At 33.7% G+C, this 14,996-nt stretch overlaps 1 protein-coding gene across 5 annotated transcripts in view; it reads left to right on the top strand.

The window, feature by feature from the left end:
- sdk (sidekick cell adhesion molecule) overlaps window positions 1–14,996 on the top strand; it is a 51,609-nt gene that overhangs the window by 17,591 nt on the left and 19,022 nt on the right. For 3 of the 5 annotated variants that reach the window (XM_068774027.1, XM_068774026.1, XM_068774024.1), the window contains exons 2-7: window positions 9,191–9,286; window positions 9,680–9,856; window positions 10,776–11,001; window positions 11,073–11,776; window positions 13,541–13,660; window positions 14,270–14,425. In XM_068774027.1, the coding sequence (XP_068630128.1) occupies window positions 9,191–9,286; window positions 9,680–9,856; window positions 10,776–11,001; window positions 11,073–11,776; window positions 13,541–13,660; window positions 14,270–14,425 (1,479 nt within the window). The remainder of the gene's footprint in view (window positions 1–9,190; window positions 9,287–9,679; window positions 9,857–10,775; window positions 11,002–11,072; window positions 11,777–13,540; window positions 13,661–14,269; window positions 14,426–14,996) is intronic. The other 2 variants (XM_068774029.1, XM_068774028.1) reach the window with 1 other exon arrangement.

Here is a 14,996-nt window from a genome sequence, read left to right as displayed (position 1 = left end):
AGATTGGATTTATAAGCATTGATTCATAGAGTATAATAAGAAATCTGGGTTTCATAACATTTATTTAAAGAACATAAACAAAACGAGTTCCCAGGAGCTAGGGGGCTTAATTAATGTATAAAGCGGACTATTTAGATTTTTCTAAAAATAGACGAGCGTAACGCTAACCTCGTGGCAAGTGATCCTTGTGACACTTCCAAATTCGAGGAATTTATTTAATAAATAAATAATACTATATGTCTATGCGCATATCATAGTCATACAGCAACCTACCAATATGTTATGTTACATGTCGTTTATACCAGCTATATAATTGCTGTATTTATAATGTGTTATATTTTTTTATGTGGAAAGTTTTTCTTATTGCAATAAAGTCGAAATTATTGACTCTACAAGTTGTTTGTTAATTGTAGTCTTACGTTTCATTTATTTTTTAACGTCACAAAGAATAAGGCATATGTAGGTCAATTAATTGTTTGCTTTGTGCCATTTAGGGGGGCATTGCCGCAGTTCGAATGCCAGCCAGACGGAGATCTTTTAAGGCCGATAGTAACCGCGCGATATTATTTGAATACCATGAACATACAGATCACGCAACTTTAACCAATATTAACATCAAATGTCTCATATTTTTTTCTATAATTTACTTACACTATTATTCAAAAAAATATTTATTTAATGAGCACTGTATTAACAATCCCAATACTATCATATTAAAATAATACTAATACTATCATATTATATTAAAACTATTAGATGATAATGCTAATAGGTAAAAATGAAACCGTCGATACTGAATCCTAGCAGATTTTATTTTAAGCACTTTAAGCAGTACTATTAAATTTTATGACCGGAATTAAGTTTAGTGATAATTAATCTACTGTTATTTACCTATGATCACAGTTTTACTGCGAAATCGAATCAGAAATGACAAGATCCGCAGAAAAATTAAGAGCACCGATGTAGCTCGAAGAATTACTCGTCTGAAGTGGCAGTTGGCAGGGGCAAATCGCTCTTGCAATATAATAGGCAAATAGACATTGGGGCCGAAAGGTTTTCGAGTGACGACTACGAGCCGATGACATAGTTAAGATCGCGGGAAGTCCCTGGATGCGGGCGGGGCAGGACTGGTTATCGTGGCGATCTAGTCTTACGGATTCTCTACATATAAAGACTAATACAAAATCTGTAAATTGTGGAATACAAACTAATCTTTTATAGAGCAAAAACTTTAGTGCTGACAAATACATCTGTGCATATTTATGAAAGTATAGCATGATATATTGCAGATTTCCCCAGCGCCAATTATGTTATGGTGGTTAATACAGTTCAAAATCATTCATTGTAATATAGTCTCTTAAACTAACCTTAATAGTCCCATTAACTTGAAGACTATTTTTTATGTAATATTAAACAAAGGTGTTGGTTAACGAGCCCGCCAAGATAAAGATTGGCTGACTTTACAATAACCAACTAATATGACCCCCCTTACCGAACAAAGGATCTCGCAAATTGATAATACTAGAGCGGTCGTTTATGTTAAATAGAGTTCTCTGATCTACTTGCTCAATATTCAGGGATTAGCTTCAAGTCGTTTAAAATTCATAATTATATGTCGTGGTTTTTTATTTGGAAACTACAAAATGTACTAAATTACCAAATACAATCACGTGCTTGTGCTAGTTACACTCACTCCAGGTAGCAAATTAGCGCCCACTACCTTAAGTCATAACTATTAAGTTCCAATTGTAAATATTGTGTTAAGTATTAAATATAATAAAAAAATAATTAAAGTGGTTAAGGACCATTGTCGTGTGATGGCAGGAGATTTTTAAGTGTGATTTAACAATAAATAAAAACCGTCACATGCTATCGGCTAATATTTCTCGTGATGTATTGTAGCCTTCATCACTTAAGTAGCTTACTCACACTTCCACTTAAAGAACACGATGCCAGCACAAAATTCGAATTCTCTGCACTTACAAATTATAAAATAACGAATCGCCGGGCGTCCCAATGTTGAACAATCTAATTATAGAAAAAATCATTTACTAGTTCAAGAGGTATTAAGGGTTTTGGAGATTTTACGTCTACAATAATTTGTTTTCTAATGTTTGACATTTTGGAGTTAAACTATTTTATATTTAATAACGTAGGTACATTCGTTTTAATATTATTATTACACTCTCTAAGCCAAATAAAATCTTTAGTAATGGTTGTTTTTAATCACGCTCCAAGGCTCTGATGAGCAAAAGTCAAGCAAAGTCCAAAGCAAATCCTTGCGACGTCTTTTCGAGTTTATTATATAGTTCATAATGAGTAGTACAGCCTTGTATCCAAGTTATGTACATGGTTTTACAATGTCCGAGTCTTAATTCTCACATGGCAGAAATTACAGAAAAGTGTTAGGCACTTAAAAAACGATTTGCTTTGTTCCAATTAGTACCTAACAAATTATTTATAAAAAATAAACTGTGTCAGTTTTAGTGTTGGCGATAACAAATATAGTTTATCGCGTTATCAAAGTATATAACGCAATGTACATCATGGCTGCGTTCGCGGTATCATCGCCGCTGCGACACTTATGGTGCCTTGTTTAATACTTTGATATTGTTATGAATAAAGCCATTTGTTTTTTAATGAAAAAAATGCAAACGAACAAACAGCAGTCAATGAACTGCTATTTGTCCGTTTGCATTTAAAGCTTTACCGGGTTATGGAGATAAAGCGCTGTAGGCCCTTCTAGAGCTCAATTAGCAACTAAGAACGATAGCTCTTCCGGAAGCTCCGGCACACATTTACAGCTTTATCGGATTAATTAACTAAAGCGCTGAAGAAGTGTCCGGAGCTCTTTATAGCAACTAAGCTCAATAGCCCTTCCGAGAGCCTTGGCTCGCATTTATAGCGTTGCCGAATTAAGGAGGTAACGTGCTGAAGGAATTTCTAGAGCTCTTTATAGCAACTAAGCTCAATAGCTCTACCGAGAGTCACCGTTCAAGCCGTTTTATATCTATTATTGCATTGAATGTTATTCCAAATCGCAAGACTTCCAAGCTCTAAGGTTGCTTAGACGGACCCTTCATGAAGTGACTAAGGAAAAATAACAAATCTCTACGATGACTATATAGCTTTCGTAACTACTGTGCCGTGGCTTAAGTATGCGAGCGGCCAGACGGAGAGTATCGGCCATTCCGTCAATAGAAGCAACGCTTGCGGCGAAGGTGCTCTTGCTCAATCTTTCTCGGCCCCCATCTAACCAAATATGCCTTAAACGTGGTACAGCGGTTTCGGTAGCTCTGTACTAAAGGTTCTGCTTGATGTCTAAAAGTAATCCTGTTGTTCCAACAAATATGTCAGTTTTTCTCCAAGTCTAAATAAGTTGCATACAAAAATTCTGCATCGCTTTACATAAAGGCCGAGCATAACAACTTAATAAATTATTTTTTATGAGGAGTGTTAATTCGACGACAACATAGATATAACCGGCTTTAAGAAAAAACAACAAAACAAATCAACTATATCAACAATGTAAAAACATCCTGTAAATAAATTTGAATTAACAACACGTTTTATTGTGTACGATAAATCAATTAGTGTTTCATCTTGGACTGATACAAGCAACACGTGTTGTTGCTAACTGGGCCGGTTGCGCTGCAGTCAATCAATAACACGTACAAAGTAAATAAATTACACGCGCCTTGCCACAAGCGAAACTTCTTACACCTTACTGAATACAAAAAATATTACTTCTTCTCACAAAACTCGTATAGCTCTCGCTATTCGTATTGCCTTATACCGGCAGGCTTTCACTATTCGTTAAGGTTCGAAAATCATATAATTAATTGTTTGTTGATTTCGCAAGTTCAAAATAGAGTTAATGAAAATAGTAAAATGTTATAGCTGAGTATATTCAATTTATATTCTTTGCGCTAGCTTCTTTTCATTCTGGGAAGTGATAAACGCAGACATATGGAGTTTTGAATTGCAGCGAACTGTTATAGGCGTGCTGATTGTCACCTTACAGAATAAAAAGAATTAATCTTAGTTAGGAACAAGATCCCAAGACGTAAATAGATCAGAAAGGGTTAAGGCTGTTAAACCCGAAGAAATCTCCGTAATATGTTACAATATATACCTTTAAGGGCGGTAAAAAGGATTACTTACGCGTGGGGATTCAGATATTGAACATACTACAGATGTCTTTTGTGTATTGTGTTTTAACCTTTTAACAAAATGAAATAAACTGATCCTTTAAACAAAAATGGCGCCTAACAATCAGTCGCATCTATGTCCTTCTGTGAAGAAAATTAATGTATAACCAATGCCACCATTGCAATAATGGGCTCACTTCCACCACCAACTACGGCCGTTGTTATGCAATAGTAGGTTTTATTTTTTTATATGTTCCCTCATATATATACTTTCCTTCTGTCCTTCACAGTCCCTTTCTTCCCTTCTCTTTTGTATCTTCTTTCACACGTCGAATTTCTTTCCCCGTTCTCGTTCCGAGATCACAGATTATTACAGTATCACAGTTTATTTGACTCTTATATAACTTTAATTTACATTTTATTTATCTTCTTAACCTTATTTAGAGAAATAATAAGTTCACAGAAGACTCATATTAGTTATACTTTGTGCAATATGGCCAAACTCGTGTTGAGTAGCCATCGTGACTTCTGCCGGTAACTTCATTTATAACCAGTTTCCTTTAATTGATACATATTAAATTAAAAGATAGATCTTTCAAGACCTATTTTTTTGTTCCTAAATCTTATAGCAATTTCAAAGAGATATAATTCATGATATGGAGTAGTTTAATATGGTAATTTTTTTTCCAAAAGTTAAATTGTTTTACACAAATGTTCATAATTTAAAAGATTTTCTCGGCACTTGCCTACAATTAGAGAAACATTTCATGTGTAGACAAGACATGCTTTGGCGTCCTATCCTTGTTTGCTAAGGAAAGGAGAATCTTTTTTACCCTGTGGCTAGGACGCCTAAGCAGACAGCCTTGTGTGGCGTAAATGAAACTTTACAAGAATTTTAGTTGGTATTTTATCTTTTATACTATGATATGATGAGCAGGACATTCTTCTGATAATAATAACTGATACAGTACACTTAACATCCGAATGCTGCAAAGGTTTCAGGAAAGCAAATCTGTTGAATTCTCATTTAGAGCCCGTTATGCTATAACACGTATTTTGTAAAATCCAGAAATTGTGAACATAACCTGCCTAAGAGAGAATTAGGATGAGTACTAGCAGTATCAGGGTCAAAAGACGTGCTGTAAATTTTATATCCAATAATAAGTATTCATTAAAAACATTTTTTTTGTTTTACACAGCTTTTCGCATCACAATCGCACTTGGGATCTAAGTTGATAATTGTGCTTTAAATAATATTTCTTTGTGCGACGTAGAAATAGTAAGACGTACTCACGACCGTTCTACCGCCTGAAGGAAATGCGTTACTTGTAAGCCATATAATATACTTAAGTAAAATGCGAAAACATAGCTGAACAATAAAGCAATAGAGTGGTAACTTCGGCTCTATTGCGTAAATATTTGTAAATTTTCTTCTTTGTATTATTATACATAATAACTATTAAAAATATATCAATAATATAGGCGTCCCAAAAAACCTCGTATGAAAATAATATGTATTCAAAAATATAACGTTCCAACGTACCGCCACATTTCCAAAATAAATAAGTAGATTATTTTTCATCTTTAGTATTGTGAATTGCAATATTTGATAAAACAAATAGTAAATGTGCATTGTTGGTTAATTTTAAGTATTTATAGTAAAACTGCTACATGAGTATAATCTGGAAGGGAACGTCACGCGATCACAAACCACGACTTTAAATAGCGGTCGATCGTTGCCACTCTCTGTACATACAGTGTAGAAAAACAAGCCAGCTGTTGATAATGAAGTGTTGCGAGAATTGGAGATACAACCGACTAGCTGCTTGGATCGCTATGATTTTTTAATAAAATTGAATTGCGTCCAATTCACTGACCACGTTTTAGTACAGAAGGACGTGAGTAAATTACCTAGAAGTTTTATAGGGTAAACGGTGATTGTAAAAAAGATATACTAAGTTATACATCTGCATTTCTTGAAAATGTTTTTTTATAATGTTGACATGTTTTTGGCAACACTATGCTGGTTCAGTGCATCCCTTGTAGCAATGTAAGTAATAGTTTCGAATTCCTTATTGTGGTCGATGAAAGTTATATATGTATAGCGTTCGGTTAAACTCAGTATACTTTTAGATCTATTCTTATGTATAAATGTGGTCAGTTGTACAGTAACCAAATCGGATGCACGCTTATTCTCTGGGTTAAGAGTTGTCGATTGCATTTGATAATCTTTGAAATTTTAACGAAAAGAAGAGTTTGTTAAGACTTGGTAACAAGCTAATTGGTCTGTAGTTCCCTATAGCTGCTAATGGGTTTCCTTTTTTGTACAACAGTACTGTGCCTGATGTACACCAGGAAACAAGAATCGTTTTAAATAACTGTTAAATGGCGTAGCAGAGCTCGTTGTCCTAAATTTAGGGCTTCGTTGGTTAAACCGTCTGGACCTGGACGTTTCTGGGCTTTTAGTTGCTTTATATAAAATATAGAGAGATGATAAATCGGAAATCGCAGAAAGCGACTGGGTGACCAAGGCAAAAGACGGATGTGGGGGATACACTGGAGGAGGCCTACAAACAAAGAGAACTCCAAAAAAAAAAGTTGTTACTAAAAATACTTACATTAAGGAAACATTAAACATTAATGTTTATATATTTTTTGAGATTTGTAAAGAAACAGCAATATTCATTTATTCATACAATTTGGTAAAAAAAAAAGTAATTTAGAAAAAAAATTAAAAAAACAACGGTTTCATATATTGTTCAGTTATTTTCTTTCTTAATAGGTTTGAAGCTAGCAACAGAGTAATTTTTCGTTCGTATAATATAGTACACTATATACTTAACTTAAATATTTTAACTTGTCTTAAAATATTAAACACGTTCTATTAAAAAAATAATTGGATAGTTAGTTTGCACTAATTACAAAGTTACAATTTTCAAACTTACACGATGACGTAGTGTTTAAGTTAGCTGAAGTGATTCAATGATACGAAGTTTGGTGTTGTAAAATACGCAGAGTGCTGTGCGCCACTTGACCCGAATTGTATGACGTTATCTTTAATTGACGCCGTTTTTTGTCTTGCACGTTGACTCACAATTAAACATTCGGAATGCAGTTTGCCACATGCTTAAATGTATGTTTTATTTGTTAAATAAAGTGGTCATGAAACAATTCCGTTATTTATAATTTTTAATATAAGTACATATTATTTATTAACACTTTATTTTACACCAAAGTACAATAAAACATACACCTCGTTTCAAAATATGTCACACACAAGAATATAGATAATAAATACATTAAATAATTTACACAGAGGTGGGACAACAGGCTGTATTAGCGCTCGAGGCAATCTCTACCAGACAACCTTTATGGAGATTAGAAACGTGAATAAAAGGGTAGTTTAGGACGTTCCTGATTATAAATAAGACATGCTACATATTTCAGAACATAACATTAAAATGTAATATATTATATTAGCTCGTATAATTCACACTTTGTGCATTAATTATATAAAATTGCCACTGGTCACAAGCTTCCAGAGGATGGGCAGTAGTGTTCTCTGCGCACCTTGAGACCACACTGCGATCGCCAACCCACCTCAAGCGTGGCGATTATGGTATATCTTCATGGAAAGATAGGCCTAGGCCTCCTTCAAAGATATCTATGGAAGCCTATGCTTTACAGAGGGCGTCTATCGGCTGAAAAGAGAAATAGAGGAAAAGAGATATAATATATAACTTTAGATAGACCGTAATCGCGGTGCAGAAGTTATACTGGTTGATTAAAAAAAGGAGTACAGAAGTTTTTAAATGGATGATTATTAATTACATTTGATGTCAATAAAAGGATTACTCTATCTAAAAATCAATGGGTTCAGAAATAATAACTAACGTTTATTTTTAAAATTCGAATTACTACATCTTATATTTTTAAATGTTTTCATTTTTCCCAGCAAACTTGCTGGGCATGGACTTGCCTTAATTATTTGTTTAATCATCTTCAAAATTTCCTAAAAACTTTTTGCTGGTCATCTCATTATGCCATACATTCACACATTAAGGGCTTTTAACCCTATGTCCAATCACCTTTATAAAGTACAGCTTAATTCGTTTACTTACCAGCTTTTCCTTTAGTCACACAGTTGTTTAGCATGTATACAAATATATTCCATCGACAACATTGTGAATTAAGCATTTGTGGTTTTTTTTTTTTAATTTTATTCTTGTCATAATTCTTAATGTTCGTTTGTTTCTGAAAAAAAAAAAGAAATATCAATATATTAAAAAAATGGCCACCTTCATATTTTTAAACCTACTGAGAGTATGTTGCAGTGTAAGGTGTTGAAAACTATCTTCGGAATCTGATTTTATATGATTTTTAAAAAGATACGATGACTAGCAGCGTGTTGAAACAGACTTAGCGGTTAAATGATGCGAGTCGTATTGCTCACAAACTTTCCGTCGGCTTCGCGTAGTAACCGCCGCCAAGCTTCGTCGAAACTGCAACACAGAGTTTGGCAACTGTTCATGTTACTTTTGCGACATGAAAAACTTCTACCTCCGAGCGCTTTTCTCAAAAGAAGATGCTTATGTTGCTACTTAACATATTTTTAAATAAAAATTAAATTCAAGTTACAGTTAAAGTTTGGGAATATTTCCAGCATTCAATTATAAGGTTTCTATGGGTCATCGAATTCTTACTACGTATAAGCAAAACTATAAGATATGCAGAGTTAATAATATCTAATAGTGGCTAGATAGTTGACACATTATAGACGGTAACATGACCGCGTGGTTGTTGCAATGCACTATACAGTGAACACAAGCGAGTGCTTATGTTTTTTCATTATTGTCTACATTTTGTTATATATGCTACTCGATTATTGTACCTTTTTATCATAGGGTAAACGTTGGTGACAGAAATGGGACTGATTATATTATGTCGATCTCGACATTTTAATTGTATAACTCTCATGTTTACATGTTTTTGACTTTACATGTTTATAAATAAAAAGATATTTTTTCTTGTAATTTCAGCACAAATGCAGCCACCTCGATTTAGCATGCAACCTTCATCTTTAAATAGCATAGTTAGAGAGGGAACGACGAAAATATTACAGTGTTCAGCAGTTGGTAAGCATTGAAGCGACAACAATAATAACACATTAAAAAATTAGATCAGATATATCTCGGCTTAAACTTGCGCTCGTCGATAAATAAGTATTATTCGAAGTATAAGTTTCAGGTTCTGCTATCTCGATCGCCTTTCAGTCAAAATGTTAAACGGGAATTATTGTCGAGTGTGAGCCTAAGCCGAGACATATAAGTGAGAGCCCTCGAGTCTTGTCATTTCATGTAGCGTCCTCCGAAGCAATCTAAGAGCTCAGCGGCATCCCAATAGTATAAAGAGGCCAGAGCTAAGGCTGCCCCGGGAGCCTTCGAGCTTTACTAACTTTTCATTTGGGGAGCAGTGAGTCCAGTCCAAAAAAAATATTTTTGGTACTTTCAAAAATAATTTATTTGCAGGCATACCTCAGCCAATATACAGGTGGTTAAAAAACGGAATCCCGCTGGGCGAATACTCATCAGAAATCTTCTACAAAATTCACAATACCCAACGCCAAGACGCTGGCGCATATCAATGCATAGCGAAAAATGATGTTGGAGCCATTTTCAGCGAAAAGAACAATATCGTCGTCGCATGTACGTAATATGTTCGAATTGCTGCTTTACACCCAAATAAAATTAAACTTTTGTATAAAAATAAATGTTAGCAATATTACAGGCAACTAAATGACCATGTAGCTTTCGTTGTTATTTTACAATAATGGAACACCGTAATCTTAATTGATTTTGAAATTTTACTTTAACCTGCTTTCTTATTATTTATTTAACATACGAAAATATCCAATTTTCGTTGGCAGAGTTTCTTCCGAATCAAGAAGAAAAAATTTCGAGAAATCTTTTGCAAAATATAACATTGATCATTTTGATGTTCACTAATCTAATGTTTTGAATTTTGTCGACAAACGCTGTAAACATAAAATTTTATGAAAACTACTAAACTATAAAAATTTATTCTTTTTTTGAGTAATTTGAAATCTATTATAAGAAAACAAAAAGTTTTTACATGAAATGGCAACAATTATGGCCGGCATAAAATAAAATGTTGTAATCATATTTAATAAAGATGATGATTACAATTTTATGTTACGAATAAGATTTATATTCTTTAGAAATTTTATGTTCCTACAGTACACTGGCTCATCCCTAAGTCTGCGACCCCATCGTATTCATTTTTACAATATTCTTTTATACAAATTTAACTTAATGGCTTAGATTAAAAGATGCCAACTCAAAAAGAGTTCGTTTTGTTTTTTTATCGGTATATCTTATCAATATCTAGCAGATAACGTGTAGTGCAGGATAGGTAATTGTGTTGAAGGCTTATTTTAATGATACAACGATGTGAAAATTATGCCAACTTATTTCAGTGTGCACCAAAAATACATCAATGAAATCTGCATCATTCGTTATTATCTTTATGCACATCGGGTTGTACAACAAAATTCGGCAACGTCCTTGAAATTATTATCTTTACTCAATCGACTATTTTTTGCAGATATGGGTGTATTTGAAAATAAAATCGGTCAAGAAATAACGGTGGAGTCGGGAAGAGCCGCTATCTTGGATTTCCCACACATTGAATCGGAGCCACCACCTTCAGTCATCTGGCAGGACGAAAATGGCGAAAACGGCGTACTGAGATATGACCAAAAATATGCTATCACAGATAACCACCAGTTAGTAATATTGTGCGCTTCTAAAGAAGACGAACGGTCTTACAGGTAAAAACAATTCTGTTGTGACCGTATTATTAATTTAATTTAAATAGTAATTTTTTTTTTCGTAATTTTAGAGCTCGAGCGATAAATACACAATTAGGTAAAGTAGAAAATAGCCCATACATAAAACTTAATGTATACGGTGACGATAGAAAAGAAATTGCACCAGAAATAATTATAAAACCAAAAGATACTAAGATAACTAAAGGCCAAGAATACATGAACATTTATTGCATCGCGAATGCGAGGCCCTTACACGAATTGGAAACTCTATGGTTCAAAGACGGTGTACTGATTGACTTTGCTGGCATTACATACGATTTAAATGACCAATGGAATAGAACACTAAGTCTTATATCGGCGAACCTGACGCATACGGGACAGTATACCTGCCAAGCAAGATTAAAAACTGGAGGATTTGCGACAGTAACTGCTTCGGCTACAATAACCGTATATGAAAAACCCACTATGCTATCGACTCTTAAGTCTGAAACTTACGGCGAATTTGGAAGTACCACAGTTTTGGAGTGCAACGTAGACGGTATACCGTTGCCAGGCATCACCTGGTATAAGGATGCGAAAAAGATCGCAAGCGTCGGAGCCGAAGCTGGAGAAACGGACAATGGTGACGTGGATGACGGCGGGGGCAGGTACAGGGTTGAAGTCGATCGCTCCCTTATAATAAACAACTTAGAAATGGACGACATGGGAATATACCAATGCATCGCTAACAACGAAGCCGGGGAGGCTTCCATTTACACGTGGCTTAAAATCAAAAGTAAGTTCCGATTTGTAAGGTTTCATTTATATTAATTAATTCTTTTATAATTTAACTTGATATGATGATATGTACGTATATAACGATATTAAGAATTTTTATATATAATACTGATGTACCCTTCAGTTTTATAAACAACAATTTTTCAAGTTTACCGAGTATTGATAAGAATTACTTAGTATACAGTTAATATAGTACATGTACATACTTGGAACTATCGTACAGCGCGGGACAATAGACGCGCGGCTCGCAGTCACATGAAGTTGATTAGAATGAGGACTACAGACAAAAAGACAAAGTCTTTCCGATTTGACACTGGCAGTAAGAAAAATCAATGGTTTTTGGCACATTTAATTTTTAAGCACGATCATTGTTTTACGACGTTTTGCGACTAGCACCCATATTTTCGTTTTATGGTTTGCCTTATTGGATCCGTTACTTAAACATTTATCTTTAGTGTATTAAAATCATTATTGTATGAAAAGTAAAATAATTGTAATAAGGTGCAATTTTTTCTCTTTTTTCACTTTGGCAGCATGATTCGCACAATGTGTTATTTTTCAAACCTCTAGTAATATGTATATATCGTGACATTATGTTGCAAGTACATACATAACTCGATTGTTTTTGTAGTTATTCGCAATTAAAATTTACCTTGTATTCTTAGTTTATAATTTGTTTTAGTTTTAAAAAATTAAACTAATTATTTTTCATCGATATTCATGATGCAGTTTCAAATGTATTTTTTGTTCCAGCTAGAAATTTGTTTAAATAAATTAAACTACTTGTTCGTTAATCTAAGTTTTAATATTGAACTAAAAGTTAGTCTAAAGTAATTCAGATTGCCAACAAGATATGTTGCTCTTCTAACCGTTGAGAGAGAAAATGCAAAATTGATCAGTCGGCCCCCACACTCCAACTGCTAATATTTGAAGGACACCTGTGAAGCTTAAGAGGCCCGTAAATAAACCCAGAGTTTACGACTTGGCAGAGTAATAGTCTTGTTTCGTTGTGCTTTAATACTTATTAAAAGTATTCCATTTACCAAAAATGTATCAAAAATTCAAAAGATTGATAAACTATATTTTCTACTTTATTATTTTTCTGCAATTTATAAAAGTGGTTTCGTACATATATGATTTCCTCAAAAAATTCTTAAAAATTTCTAACATTTTAGCGAAATTTATTAAAATTAATGTAGCCTACAAAAAATAAACCGTTTTTACACAAATACATTATGTTATATATTTTTATTATAATGTAATTATGCATCTTTATATAATAAAAAATATCTACCTTAAAACAAATACCATGTAAATGAACAGTTTTAAAAATACTCTTTTTATTTATATTACTTGGAGCTTATAAAAATATCAATGCTAGCAGTTAATGTTGTGAGAAACCGTAACGACGATCTCAATAAAGTTTTTATTATCTATAAAATGAAGGAATAAAATCAAATTATTCATGGTAAGAAATTATTGTTCACGTGTACGGTGTATCGAAGAGGTCATAAGTCGATTGGAAACTTCACAAACGATAGCGAAATTGTAGTTTTATAACAATGTACTGATAGTAATTTTTTTTTAATGTTTTTGGGCTTTGAAGCACAGTTTTTGGCTTAAGAATATTTATGTAATTGTTAATTAATATGAATGCATGCATAATCACGTTTGAATACTAATTTAGGTGTTAGATACAATTGATTTGGTGATTTAGTGTATAAAGTAGCGCTCGAGTTAAAAGCAAATGTGTGGCTTGTAGCATCACCGCCAATAATGCAGAGCGCGCCTTCGAACCTCACGGTGCTGGACGGAAAGGACGCCACCATCAGTTGCCGGGCCATCGGCGCGCCCACTCCGAACGTCACTTGGTACTTCAACGGTATGTTTGTGTTGCGCTATTAAAAGCCTTTAAATAAAATCGCTTCACTGAATTATTATTAAAAAGTATCCACTCTGATATAAACTACGTTACATATTACATACAAGTAACAGAATATATGTGCTACCATTATATATATTTTTTTATATTTATATTATTTTTCTTTTACTGGAATTGGTATGATCTTTTACTCGGTTTTAATTTTCTCTTTACTACTGATAATTTTCAATATAATCTTTTTGGAGGGTTGTCACCACTTGAAATAATCAGTTTATAAGTCAATAGAGCAAATTAACATAAACGTATAATGGAAAAATCATCTCAAAATTAAACTATGACAATGGACGAAACATCACATACATATTTTTCCATTACTTTCATCCAGGAAAAAAATAACGAGACGACAGGTCTTACGTTATTTTTTTAACATGTTTTCTGTTTGAACTGTTAATGTGAATATTATGCCTTTGCTTACTAGATCAGTCTTAGTCAAAGGTAAAGGCAATTAAAATATTGTTAATTTTGTAATAAAAATTTTTCCTTAATAATCTTTTTATTAATAAGATATAACAATTTGATTTTTACTAAACGAATCTAATGTACTTTCAGATTCGCTAATTATTAAGCTGTCAGGCAGATTGCAAGCGTTGGACGAGGGAGACCTACTAATAACCAGTACGACAACTGCCGACAGTGGGAAATACACCTGTATCCGAGCTAACGACGCAGGAAATGTTTCTGGGGAAGCGTTCCTCACCGTACTCGGTATTACATTTTGAAAATACTTTAATTCTTAGCAGAACTCGATATGTGATGTAGGAGATTAGGATTAAAGGAATATATATTAGATTACAATTTTATTTTTTGTTATGTGTATGCATTTAAGCAGCGGTAGCTCAGTGGCAGAGGACTGAGACTTGGGATTGTAGGTCTCCGGTTCACGTTTTGTACATCAATAATATGAAATAACAACGTCCTGTGCGAAGCATAATACCACTCTGCGATCGCCAACCCGCCTACAAAGCGTGGCGATTATGGCGAGACATCCTAGAGGAATGCCTATGCATTGCGGTAGGCGTCTAGTGGCTGTAACGACGACGATGTGTATCCATATAACTTTTTCACGTGTATGATTTTAAAGTAGCCCAGATCCTATAAATATAAAATTTAATAAAGAATGTAGTGGTATTAATAATTAATTATTTTGAACATACGGTAAGTATCCAGGTAAGGTGGCAGTGACCATAAAATATCTGGTTCCATTATGTTATTGGTACCTACCCTTGGATTAAACGACGCAATAAACCATTAACCTTATGAGTTAAATCTGCTATAC

The sequence above is a fragment of the Battus philenor genome, unplaced genomic scaffold, assembly GCF_028537555.1.
Source record: "Battus philenor isolate CCGP_79_NKW_IND1 unplaced genomic scaffold, ilBatPhil1.0.hap1 SCAF_6, whole genome shotgun sequence".
Classification (NCBI taxonomy): Eukaryota; Metazoa; Arthropoda; class Insecta; order Lepidoptera; family Papilionidae; genus Battus; species Battus philenor.
The sequence above is the reverse complement of the archived record's forward strand: the minus strand, read 5'-3'. Positions and strand labels throughout refer to the sequence as shown.